The sequence below is a fragment of the Limulus polyphemus genome, unplaced genomic scaffold, assembly GCF_000517525.1.
Source record: "Limulus polyphemus unplaced genomic scaffold, Limulus_polyphemus-2.1.2 Scaffold2161, whole genome shotgun sequence".
Taxonomy (NCBI): Eukaryota; Metazoa; Arthropoda; class Merostomata; order Xiphosura; family Limulidae; genus Limulus; species Limulus polyphemus.
The window spans coordinates 98,373-112,283 of record NW_013667771.1 but is presented as its reverse complement, the minus strand read 5'-3'; the positions used below and the strand labels follow the sequence as shown (position 1 = coordinate 112,283).

The following is a 13,911-nucleotide window of genomic DNA, read 5'->3' as shown; positions in this document are numbered from 1 at the left end:
CTCTTTTTGTCCTCTCCGATGGACCAGGACGACCCGGCCGCCGCTCTGCTGTCTCCTTGCTGCGCCTCCTGAACTGCATGGTGATTCTGTTGACTGTCGAAAGCGGGATTCCCAAATTCTGCGAAATTTGCCGCTGACTTATTCCACCATCTGCTTGACCAACTATCCTTCCTCTAACAAAATCTGACAGTTCGAGAGAACCTTGAATTCTAGGCATGTTGTAGCACAAGATAATTAGTGTGCGGACCATTTTCATTTATATAGTGCTCTGTGAACACAAATTAGTTTGCATAAATGACGAAAAATTAGGTGACTATTTACTTGTGATCACTCAGTGTACATTTGAATTGTTTTAAATGTATTATTTTAAAACAAGTAGATTGTATGCTGTCCATTTATTATTATAATTTATCGCTAACAAGTCACAGGCACGTATCATAAAGAATCCGGCCCTATAAAAACTTGACAGTAAGTAGTGTTCCAATTTCTACTATGTTTGTGTTTTTCAAGACTGCCTGATGAGTTCTGGTATTGAGTAAAACCCATCATAGACAATGTATATGGTGGACATAGTATGATTGAAAAATACTATTATACACTCTTCTTCGTGGGAAAATCCTAAGGGATAACCTAAATATAGTAGGTTTTTTTAATTCTGTAAGTCTAATGTTGTGACAATTATAATTTTTATAATCACACTTTGCCAACAAGAAGTGTTCAAACCATAATACTTGTTATTCTAAAAAATGGCTTTGATAAAGAAACAGAAATCAGGTATTGAGCAAAATTGGTAATCTGAACTGGATATGGCAGACACAGTGTGGTTCAAATACTTTTATAATGTAACATAACATTTCAGGAAAATAAGGGCCCTGTTCGACATCAAGGCTGTCCCATCCAATAAACTATACTTAAACCCAAAGCCAGCTCTTATTATTTAAATATTTACCAAGTCTTTACCTAAATGTTCTTAACGTTGCTGCATGTACCATATCTGAAGGCTGAGCCCAGAAGTACTGTACTTGTGACTGAACAGTTTGATTGAACTCCATTTATACAACCCTCTACTTTCTTCCATCAAGCTACTCTTCTATCTGGCCTAGCATGGCCAGGTGGTTAGAATACTTCTCTCGCAATTTGCGGATAGCAGGTTTGGATCCCCGTCTCACTAAACATGCTCACCTTTTCAGCTGTAGGGACGTTATAATGTGATGGCCAATCCCACTATTCATTGGTAAAAGAGTTGGTGGTGGGTGGTTATGACTAGCTGCCTTCCCTCTCGTCTTACACTGCTAAGTTAGGAATGACTAGCGCAGATAGCCCTCATGTGAGAGAGAGAGGCTTGGTTTGTTTTTGAATTTAACACAAAGCTTCCAGTATGGCCTGACTGAAGGAGATGAGCTGGCCCCATTTACACTGTCAGAAAGTTGCTTGCTTCAGTGTCGCATAATCAGCATATAGTTATTTTATATCTGGTAACTAGAAGACACATTTGCAGAAGTTAAGTTCACGTGTTATGAAACGTACATGAATATTTAAAAATTCATAACCAGTATTTTATTTTGCGTTTAGCTCCATTGGCCCCTAGTGACCAATTGCCCCTGATCAAGCCTCTCTCTGATAGGTAGTCTTAATCACAGTTGGTTTATTCTCTTCTCAGTGACCTTGGGCACCTTCAGTCTTGGGCCACACTGACGATTCCAAATATCTCGGGTTTCCATGCTACCTGGACTTAAACTCAGGGGGTTTAAAAGGCCTACTGGGTGTCCCAGACAACTCTTGTTCTTCACCCTGAGTTTTTGGCTGTAGGGTGTATTTTTGCCTGGAACCTTCATGGCATTGGCAAAAGTCCTCATTTTAGAAGAGGACTTTCCGAGGTTTGACCACTCTTTCTACGAACCTTTCAGTCCTGGCACCAGTTTAATTCCCCTCCAGGTCATATACTTGCCTCCCTGTAGAGAATGTCATTTTCATGTAGTTTTCAACAAATACAGTTTCCCTGGAGCATTCATAAGTCTTGTTGCTAAACTCTTTCAGGGAGAATTTAGTACTCTGCAATAATTCACGCTCGAATCCTGATCCTGCATCAAAATTTCCCCTATTTACTATTCCTTTATGTTGCAAAAGGGCTTTTCTGTAAAGCAGTCAAGTAGGTCCACTAACATGAGTTTCGGAGAATATTGGAACATGGAGTATACTAATCTCTTTGATCGACAACTAGTATCATGTAGAAGAAATACTTGAAACCAATCAAAATATGAATATACACATGATTATTTACATACAGAAAACAACAAAACATTAACAAAAACAAACCCAAAGCAAGTATCCAATAAAGTCTTTATTCAAAAGCTTTAATCAGTTTGGTGTGCCCTTCCCCCCGTAAGTTAAATTGAAACATCAGCTTAAATCAAAAGTGAAATCCAAAAATTAACATTAAGTAATTAAACTAGAAAGTAAGTAAATATAAGTAAATGTTTATTTCTTAGCAAGCATTGAACTAAAAATTAACCTAACGATGATTACTTTTTAAAGTTAAACCCAATATAACTTCCTCGAATTACTATTACAAAAATCAAAAGTTAAAAAACAGAAATGAACTTAACAATGTTTACTTATTAAAGTTAAACCCATGTTATCTTCATGTCTTAGCTCAAACAAAAACAATACTCAAAGTACTAATACAAAATGTTGCAATTATGACTTTTACTATATCCAAACAAAGAGATGGAAGTTAAAAACTGTAAAAGCAGTTCTCTCTGAACTGTATAGAACCCTCTAATTCATTTAATTCTGTCTAACTCTAACTTACAGAAGTAAACCTGGCTTTATATACAAAACAAAAATAATGTAACAAAGCCAGGCCTCCATTCCAGATCTGTATCCACTAGGATTTGAGTTCAGGGGCATGGCTGCCCCTGACCCTTATCTTATTCGAAAACAGGAAATATAGCTTTCTATATCTGAATATCATCTACTATCATCCATGTAAGAAAGTTGGTTAATTGTACTTAGAAAACCCACATTTGTATAGTAATAGATTTCTTCAGTCAGTTATAGTATCGTCGTTGCTTCTTATGCCATATCACTAGGTTTACAGCATAAAATTTTTATTATTAACGTGCAGTAATATGTATCGTATACTAAGCTATTTCTTCTATCCAAAGGAGTATTTCTCCTTAGTTACATTCTTTGAACGAAAAGATTGAAGTCAATAGTGTTTGTTTGTCACTATATCTGCTGAAACAGCTCTAAATAAATATATTAAAAGATACAAGTATGAATACACCTGAATTCTTTTGACAATTTTTGAAAGAGAAAAAGAAAAAAGAATGAAGTGTATTTTTATTTGAACACGATTAGAGGCCTACTTTCCACTTTTCACATCCTCCGAAGAAACTTGCTTATACTTTCTAACTCAGCCTTCTATAAGATTTTTATCGCATTATTTCGCTACCCACATTCATCTATAATATATAATTCGTTATTTGCTTCTTTAGTTGTTCATACTATAGGCAACTCTGTATTTTTAATTCGGTTTTTATACACCAGAAAGTAAATTGCTCATCAGTTATTTCCGCTTTAATTGCATATTGTCATTTTTCTTTTCTCGTACATACAGGATCTTTTTTTTTCACAACTTAAAGTTCGATGTCATCAATAGACATGATTAACTGAAAACAAAAACACGATTCAAAGAGGGTGGCGAAAGAGTGTTGCTTATGAAGTACTGCTCACTCTCTGCTACAGTTGATTGACCCAAACTGAGCTTTCTTGGAAACCAATATGCGAGCTTCCAAGTCACACACCATTACGAAAGATGTGAGATCTGTGAATGACCTTTGGAGAAATTTTTCTCTAAAGGAGAGATTGACCCCAGGTTTGGGAGCCTATTGGATTGTGCCTTACTGTACTGATTCCTGATTGTAATTTCTCGTGAGTATAGTGTATTTATTATTGACTTTGTTTAGTTTTACTTATTTCAATATTACCTTGTTTGGATTTTTTTCTTCTGATTACTTGAAGTGCTCTTGTCAGTCACTATGCATTCTGGCCTCCCTCTTGTTGTGGAGCGCCCTGGAATTTTGGAGGAAACTGGACTTTCTGCCACCCGCACTTGGACTAAACCCTATTCTCATCCAACTACTGACTCCAAAAAGCCACCTCGCATGTCAGTATCATCATTGGCAAATTCTACGCTGCTTCTGGATTCTGCACCTCCAATTTCTTAACTTATCTATGCTGATGTCACTTCACACGTTCTTCTCCCACCATACCTTCTACTGTACCTTTCATGTCTCAGGCCACCTCTGCTCCTTTGGATACTGGCTCAGCTTCTCACCTATCAAGTATTCCTCCTCTCCAACATGGATGCTCAATACTATTCTCCAAGTCAATTTTACCAGGAAGTATCGAACTTTTGCACTCGCTCTGATATACACCAGTTAATACCCACTCGAAATGCCTTACAATTCTCAGATACTCGACGTATTCACAACATGATTGGTCTTTTCAACTTTGGGGTATCTACGACTCTTAAGCTCCTTTCTTCACCCACCTTAAAACAGCAACCTCCCCCATAGAGAAGACTTCTCTTTTCTTGTGTTATCCATGGGGTAGATCCTCTGCTTGCTGAATCAGATATCATTTCTGAACTTACGGAATATGGTGTTTCTGTCAAACATGCTATCTGCATACAGAATGCCAAAGGTCCTACTTTCATGACCCGAATACTCGCCGTCTCTGGTGATTTCATTGATTATCTTTTTCTCCATGGTACTTTTCTGTATCATCAATGTCATCGTGTGTAGTTACTCTTCCTTTTTGCCTCCATACTCTTCCACCGAATAGTTATTCCAAACACCTTATTCTCACAGTTTATTTCCTATCATGTCTTCTTACGATTGTCACCATCTATGTTCGCCCTGGTGAACCACTCCTTGTGCAGTACTTACTGTGTGAAGTTTTACCTGGCTTTTTACGCCCTCAGGCGATAGTTGAATAATGTAAGGACGTCGGTTTTTCTCTATGTGATAGTCTAATACTTTCCCATTTTCGTTTATTACAGTCTGTTTTGCCTCTTGATTGGTGGAAATTCTATGTTCTGAAACTGCACCACTGCTTTCTCCCACGCGGGTCCCTGAGCTGATTTTAAAGGATTATTTAGAGACACATATTAGGTTTGGGGGTCTTAGTGTTAAGAAATTGATGCAGTTTTTGTCTGTTTCTTCGGGGTATCACGCATCGGCTCCAACGTTTTTTTTTTGGGGGGGGGGGGTTACTCCTTCTGAACGATGGAAACTAATTTGTGGGACTACTTTTGATTCCTTTGTTGGTTTTGATAATTTCGAGGTCGACTGTTTAATATGGCATTGGGCGGTAACGACTAATGTCAAATTGATAGATATGGGACGGCATCTATCCGGATTTTGTACTTTTTGAAATGGGGTGTTAGAAACTGTAGATCACTTATGTTTGCTTTGTCAGGTGGTTCAACCCTTGTGGATTTTTGTTCGTCAGTTGTAGGAGCTTTTCTTTGATTTCCATTTTCTGACATTGTTTTGTCTCACTGTCAGTTGGTGGGGTCTTCCACATGCATTCCTTCGCAGTGCCACAAGGACCTTCGTTTGTTTATCTCCTTGGCAAAGTTTCGTATATATTTGGCAAGAAGTGTTTGCTTCTGTTAAAATGTAACTATTGATTTAGTTTCAATGTATAAAGTCAGATTACGTAAGCGAATCCATTTGGATTACCAACGTTAGATTTTGAGGGATTATTTACATGTTTTTATAACACCTATGCTCATCGCGGTTTTGTGGTATCCCAAGGTACTCAGGGATGTGTTTTGTGACATTATCTTAGTTAAAGCAATATATTTAACGTTTATCCTCTTAATTACACCTTTTTTGTCTATTTGTAACATTTGTATTTATGCCTATGTTTGCTGTATTATCATGTTTACTTTAATTATGTTATTTCATTCGAGTTGTGTGTTATATTGTTTTGTATCATTTTTTGTATCCTCTGATTTTCTGTATTTGTATTTCTTTGTAACTTGTATTGATCTCTACTGTACTCATGTCTATAGAACCACTTTGAGGTGGGATTCATAAAGAGAAGAAAAGAAAAAAGTCTGATCCCCATAGTAAACCCACAGTCGGCCTGGCAAGTACTTGGAAGAGTGACCATCTGGAAATACCAGATGATGATGGTACTATTACTTTATTTTCCTTTTAACTTATTTGATATCGTTAATAGCAGGATCACATTAAAACGTTTTGGGCACAAGAGATTGAAAAACCCAAAATCCCAAGGTATCACTGAAATGAGCGATTGGACTCGAGGTTCATAAGTATGCACGTAATAAATTATATCAATAACTGCATAGTAGGAAATTGTCGAAGCTTTTAGCGAAAGGGAATTCTAACATACATTATCAAAATTCTCGTATTCTGCTCGCCGAGAAATGAAATCGCTCTCTAAGAAGTTGGCGTGAGCCGCGTTCTTTTTCACTTGAAACTAATCCCTCCTATCTAACGTTTACCTTAGAGTTTAGAGAAAACTTTCTCGAAAGATCATTCATAGATCTTACATCTTTCTTAGTGGTGTATGATTTGGAAGCTCACATAATTTATTTCCAAGGAGGCTCAGTTTGGGTCAATCAACTGTAGTAGAGAGCGAGCAGTATTCAGAAGCAATACTCTTTATCCACCTTCTTTGAATCGTGTTTTCAGTTAATAATGTCTATTGATGTCATTCAAGAATAAGTTGTGTGAAACAAAAAATTGAGATCATCTATGTACAAGAAAAGAAAATAACAACATGCAATCACAGCAGAAATAACTGATGAGGAATTTACGAAAGCCTTGTAATGTTTACTGATAATCTGCCAAATTTCGTGAAAATATGTTTACTAATTTCGATGTTATAGAATGAAAAGTATAACAAGCACACAGTGGTTACGAGGTCGGACCTAGGATCGAGCCCGCGCTGAAAAGAGTTAAGAAAACAAAGGTTAGTAACTTACTTGTGCGCCTTACAACGCCCCAAAGGAGAACTACGAAAAACAACATTATTTTTTGTTTTGTTTTGTTTTATTTTACTCTTTAGCTAAAGGAGTGTAAATAATATAGTACGTTCCGTACTACAACTCTAACAGTAATTCAGTTTTACTTGAATATACCACAATTCTACATAATAAAACAAATAACAGTGAGAATATAGGTCTGATGAAGGTTTAAACTTAAAACATCATTGTAACATATTTTCTTGGCAATGGTTGTATGTATTTGCCAGTTATATTCACGAGTAAAGTGTTATTTACAATCGTTAATAATAATGTTTCACCCTCTCCCACTCCCTGCCGCAGCTCAGCGGGAAGTCTGAAGGCTGATATTGTTAAAAACCAGGTTTCGATACCCGTGGTGAGCACAGCACAGATAGCCCATCATGTAGCTTTGTGTTTAACAACAACAAAAAAGGAAGAAAAAACAATTTTAATTCTTTAAATACTTATACAGCCAAACTAGAGTTGTTTTTGTTAATGTTACCTTTTACTTAATATCCTAGGTGTCGCATTTTCTTATAATAACTATGTTCTAGTCGAAAAATCAATGTTTATATTCAACATTCTTTGAAAAATATTTAGTATCATGTTCATAGTTGCAGCGAAATGGCAAATATAAGTTTGGAGCCTCAAGAAAAAGAAAAGGTAACATGTTAGCTTTTGTATATTTCAAACTAAATACTTATACTAATAAAAATGTGATTGACAGAAAAACTAGTAGTAGTATGCATTTTATTGTGTGTTTATCAGTTTTTCAAGTACCACTGCACCGGTACGTATATCATGATACATATCCAATGTTGTTACTTGTGTAACATGTTTGTAGAAGATTATAACTACTACTACGAAGATTTTTTAAATGAACAAAGTGAACTGCATTTTCACCAGAACTCTAAAACTCATGGCCCAACTTGATAATTAATAAGTTGATTATCACATGCTTATGTAACAAAATATAACTATTGAAATTCTGAAACAAGTAAAATAATTATTAAGTTAATTAACGTATGACCGTATTTGCCTTAGTTAATAAATAGTAGTGCTGTGGTAAATAACTTATAATATGCAATCATGCATGTACCAAACTGAATATTTCAGAACTAATCACAGTGTGAAATGTTAAAAATAAGTAGCAAAGTAATAGCATGCTATTTAGCCTACATAGATCGCTCCATGTTCCTAAACAATGTAGTCTAGCAATTAGAATGGTAGCTGTACCTCTCCATTTGATGAAACCCTTTTAGGTAATGAACACTAATTTCATATTAATGACATATTAACTAAGGTTTTTATACATGAACTGTACTATTACACCTATTTATGAATTCTCTGATGTACCAGTCTGTAATATAATTAAATATCATTCTCACTTACAGAATACTTATTTCTCTGTATATAGATATTTTTTAAAATTTTATTCCAAATGAATATTTGTGTTTTCAAAAATACTGTAACAGTGAATGCTACAAAATTTTATTAAGTTGAGAGGTTGTGAAATTTCTGAATAATCAGGATCTAATGGTTATATTGTGAACTATATGTCGTATTTTACATTCATATATCAAAAACTTGGAGAATCCAAAGTATTACCAAACCAAATAATCAAACAAGTATACAATTGTAAAAATAAAATAATTCTGTCCATCAAAAAGATGGTCTAGTTTTCACAAGTTTATGTTTATTATCTCCAAATCATCATCATTATAACCATATTAGTCCCTGTTGGTAGTGTGCCTTATGCCCATGTCAATTTTGAATACATCTTCATTCTCCATATCTTGTTCTGTGCTCCTTAAAAATAAATAAATTTTGCAACGTCAAAGGGCTGTTTGGCCCATCAAAGATGCCCTGAATCCCAACTTTCCTAAACAAATAGAAATCTAATTACTAAATCCAGCTCTGATCCTCCAGATGTTCATCATCCTTTTTCTTAAATTCCTGCAAAATTACAGCCTCTACCACCGTACGAGACAATGTGTTTCTCAGAGTTACCACCCTATTGGACAATTAAAACTACTTCAAGAGGAGTTGTATTTTTTCAGATTTTAAATTTATGACCTCATGACCTGCTGTCTTCAATTCAACACTAAAAAATCTGATACTTCAATCAGGTCAATTCCTTTAATAACCTTGAATACGTCACATAGATTGTCCTAGACCCTTCTCGTTTCAAGAGGGAACGAGTTAATAGATCTCTGTTTATCTTGATATGACAACCCATCTATTCCTGCAAACATCCTAGTACCCCTCATCAAAATTCTCTGACAACTCAGTGGAACTTCTAAAACTGCATACAATACTCAAAATGAAGCTAAGTGTAGTGATGACTTATATAGCAGAATCATGGGCTGTTTAGACTTTTGGTCAATATTGCTATATGTATAACATAAAATTCTGTTAACTGAATACTTGCAGTAGAACACTGTTTCAAAAACTTAATAGTTTTCGTCCCGCTCACCAACAGATCTAATATACAAAATTTGCCTTCTGGTACCATTGGAAGAATTTTTGGTGGGGAGGATATGAACCTCGAAGGTAGCTATAGATGTAATTAGGGATAATGGAGAAGTTTCATCATTACTTTGTTTATGAATCCTACAACAGAGTGTGGTTATTTTATAGTAGTAGCTGCAAAAGGCTGCAACTGAGTTACCTGTTTCAGTGGCTGAGAAGGTTACCTAAATGATTGAATGGCTTTCTCTTATGTTTTTACCATTTGATCACCTTTATAAGTGCTCTGTTCATGCAGACAAGAACACATGATATTGTTTTAAAATAATTGCTAATTTAAAAGTCTAGTTCAATAGTGAGTGAAACCCCAGCCATGTACGTCAAAGATACTCAAAGCCATAAGAATTCACCTCTCTCCACTACTATACTTAAATTTATTATTTATTTTGTAGGTTACTTACCTACAAAACCAACCTTATGACGAAGTTGTAGAAGTTTCCAGCTTGGAAGGAATGGAAGGTAGTTTATTTGTTTACTACATTACTGTTTAACCTATCTGGAATAAAATTATTTTAAAAATGAGGAGATATGCCTAATGACTAATTGCCTTAAGAAGGGTTTTATGTTAAATATTAACTATAAAAAGAGATTAAAAAATAGTGTCTGTTACAAAATTATAAAGAGAATTTTAGTATAAAAAACAGTATTAAAAAGGTTGTTTGCATTTTAATAATTTTCCTTCCCTTAATATTTTTTAAGAGTTATAAATTCTTCATATAGTATATTTAATAGTTTTAACAATTCTTGCATTTGTTCGATGAATATATAGATATGAAGAGTGCTTTTTAATTTTGACTTTATGTTTTTGGTATGTGAGAGGTGATCTGGATGGATTAAGTTATCATCTGTCATCTTGCTTTATCTTATACATTATAATGCTGTTATTAATGTAACAAAGATAATTAGTTTTATTATATTAAATGATAACATTGCTTAAAAGCGTGTGTGTGTGTGTGTTTGACAAAAGTAGAATTATTTTATAAGTTACACTGCTATTTTGATTTAGTATTAGTTTAGTTGTACATGCATGTACGTCACAGATATAGCAAAGAATGTGTGGGGAAATGATTAACTTTATGTAGTTAAATGTTCATTTTGCATGGCTAAAAGGGTATTTTCAAATAAGAATTTATCTTAAGAATGAAACATGAAATCCTGTCTTTGTTCAAAGGTGTGAAACACTAAATAAGAATCACAAATTTACAGCTGAGTGAGTTTGATTAAGCAGTAATCTTAGATCTTATTTTTATACAGATTCTGCATTTATCAAGAGCCTTAGTTAATTTATTAAAATAATTTGAATGGACGGTTATATCATACTCACTTTAGCTGGGATTAAACAAACTTTTCATTGTTTTTGTTTTCATATTTGCTTGCTCACTCACACATGTTTAGATCCATCTAATGTTTGATCCAACCTTAATAGTAAACAACTATTATGTAAAAGAGTAAACATTGCTAGTATTACGCCTATAAACCAGAAACAAATTCCTCAATGTACTTTCACATTTAAAAATATTTAACATTTCATAAAGATGTTTGTAATATGAAGGTTTTCTTGAATCTTTTTTGACTGATATCATGTTTAGATAAGATATTGTGCCAACAGTGGAAGATATAGTAACAAAAATAAACGTACAATTTTTTTATTTTAGGGAAGTGAATACAATTCTTAAAGATGAAAACTAAGTAATTTGAAAAATAGTGATTTCTAGTACATGAAATTATGTAAGTTAGACATGTTTGTACTTGTGAAATTTAGTAGTCACCTAGTATATGTACAAACTCAAAATACTACAAATATCAAAAACTGGATACAGACTTTTAGTGGAGGGTTTGTTGTGTTTATCATTTTAGTGTTGATACCTCAGTTACCCTGAAAAAAATATAAACTGTTCTACTGTGTGTTCATCAGACAAATCATAGTTGTTATGTAAAGAACACACATAATGTATTATTGTAATGCAGTAGTGTTTTTCTCTTCTTAAAGATAGTGTTAAATATATTCCTTCCCTCAAAGAAAGATATGTGTGAAAGCAGAATACTGGTATGTTGCTCTACTACATGTTGTGTTGATTCTATTAGAAAAACTTGAAAGTCCATTTAGACATCCTTTAATTCATCCATTTACATGCACAATTCACTCTGAAAGTTGTTGTTTTTAGTTAGGTGACAACTGGGTGTCCTATCATACATAACTTGAAGGATTAAACAGCTAAACAGTATATCTAGTTGGGATTATCCAAGATTTGGTTTTCGAAGTATTTTTCTGTAATACTTTTAGAAGGACATGAAAAATAAAGGAATGTAAAGTAAGCATTACAAAGCAACATTTATATTGTTTAACGTGCCAATACTGTCATCTCTTTCTGCATCTTTTGTTATTAGCCTGTTGATGATTGTAAAACAACATTGGTGTTAAAGATGCAAATGATAGCATGTATAAAATGTTTCAGTTATCTACCTTAGATTACACTGGATATCTTTATATTCTACATGTAGATGCTGAAACACAGGAGAAAAACATAGATGTGCTGAGTGACGAAGAAGTTGAGAGAAATTCAGTTAATGAGAATCCAGTAAGGTTTTTGATCTTCAACTATTTCATTTTTTTTAACTAATCGTGTAATACTTCAGTAACTTGATATTCATTGCTTAATGAATCCTAATATTTTGCTTTTTTACTTCATAAGCTTCAGAAGTTTAAAAACAAATAATCTTAATAGAACTAATTCTTAAATATAAAACATAAAATAATCACAACAAATTAGAGAATGCCTTATAACTAAAACCTTGTTGCTAACCCTGAAATATTTTGAGTTTGCAACAAGGTCAATGAACATGTGGTATTGTTCTTAATAACAAGTCTCATTGCATGTTAAGATAGCAAGTGAAATGTTTTAAGTCAAGAAGCAGATTCTTCAACCATAAAAGTGCTCATTTTTAAGATTGTATCTTTTTTTTTTTTTTTTTTTTTTTTTTATTGATGACATGTTTTTTTCAAATATCTACTTTGAGTGATTCTAAAATACTTTTGATTACTAGTTTGTCATGAGGCTTATAGTTTTTTGTTGGTTTTTGTTTTGTTTAGATTGAACTTGTTTTCAGTTGTTTGAGACATAAATTAGAGACTTTTCATGAGCTTTCCAGTGGTTTAAATCATGATTTTTAAACTTTAACAGTGCAAATGAAACTTGTTATACTTTTCTACTGATGAACAGAAGTTAAGCAAAAAGCAGTTTCCTAATTCTTAGCTCATTTGTTTACTTTTACTAGCTTCTCAGGAAGGTTTCATTTGTAAATATAAAGATTACACTAACTAGTTTAGGACCTTATTATAACCATTCATGACAGTTAAAATCAAATTCATGAATCTATCAAAGTCATTAGAGTTTTGTCAGTGTGTGTGTTATTATCATAAACATTCATAATTTATCCATACAATAATAATTATTATGATACAAAATTATAAAAACCCTGTAACCCGAGCGCTTTCTGAAGAAGAAGAAAGGTCCACCTTTCGAAAGAGGTTGGTTTACAGCATTTTATCATCTTGTATCAAGACTTATTGAACCTACATGTTTTACTGACATATTGAATAATAATTATAATAATGTTAATTTTTATTTCTTAATTTTTTAAATGAAAAAAAAAAACAACAGCAGAAATTCTTTAAAGTAATCATACAATTGTAAAAATAGGAACATTCATTAAAATTCAGCTTTTTCAAGTAACTGTAGCTATTAGCTGTCATACTGTATCCAAAAACAAAAAAAAACTGAAAATATAAAGTCAAAATCACTCTAAATAAAAAAAATAATGGTGGTCAACATTTCAGCCAACTGATCTCCAATAGGCTTCAGTAAAGGTCTTTTGCCCAAATTTCAACAACTTACTTTTTCCCATACACCAATTTCAAACATTTTAGTTATATTTTCACTATAGCTGCATTTGTACACTACTTTTATCAGTGGAAAATGTCAGAATCAGTATTATTGACATTTTTACCCTGTTGCAGGTATTAAAATATTTAACTTGTGCAAAAGTAACATATAAAATGGATTTTTTTTAAGTATTTTTGTTAAAGCTTTTATATATCCGACATGTACTTAATTGATATATTATTTCAAGTTTTAAAATGCTCTTTTAGGCTTCTCTTTGTGGTAATGATAATAATGTATTATGTTAGCAATATTTCATTAGAGAAAAAGTCCACATTTGTTATGAGGGGGAAAAAAAATATTTTTTTTATACATATAGTGTTCCTTGTTGATGTTAATTAATCTCATGAATTAAGAGCTGGTCCATGATAACTGTATAACACCTAAGTTGTG

The 13,911-nt window shown here is 33.3% G+C and overlaps 1 protein-coding gene across 2 annotated transcripts in view; it reads left to right on the top strand.

The window, feature by feature from the left end:
- The first annotated feature begins 7,561 nt into the window (after positions 1-7,561).
- Positions 7,562-13,911, top strand: part of LOC106466128 (intraflagellar transport protein 46 homolog) — a 31,349-nt gene continuing 24,999 nt past the window's right edge. For both annotated transcript variants that reach the window (XM_022394080.1, XM_022394081.1), the window contains exons 1-3: positions 7,562-7,711; positions 9,970-10,036; positions 12,080-12,156. In XM_022394080.1, the coding sequence (XP_022249788.1) occupies positions 7,673-7,711; positions 9,970-10,036; positions 12,080-12,156 (183 nt within the window). In that variant the 5' untranslated portion in view covers positions 7,562-7,672. The remainder of the gene's footprint in view (positions 7,712-9,969; positions 10,037-12,079; positions 12,157-13,911) is intronic.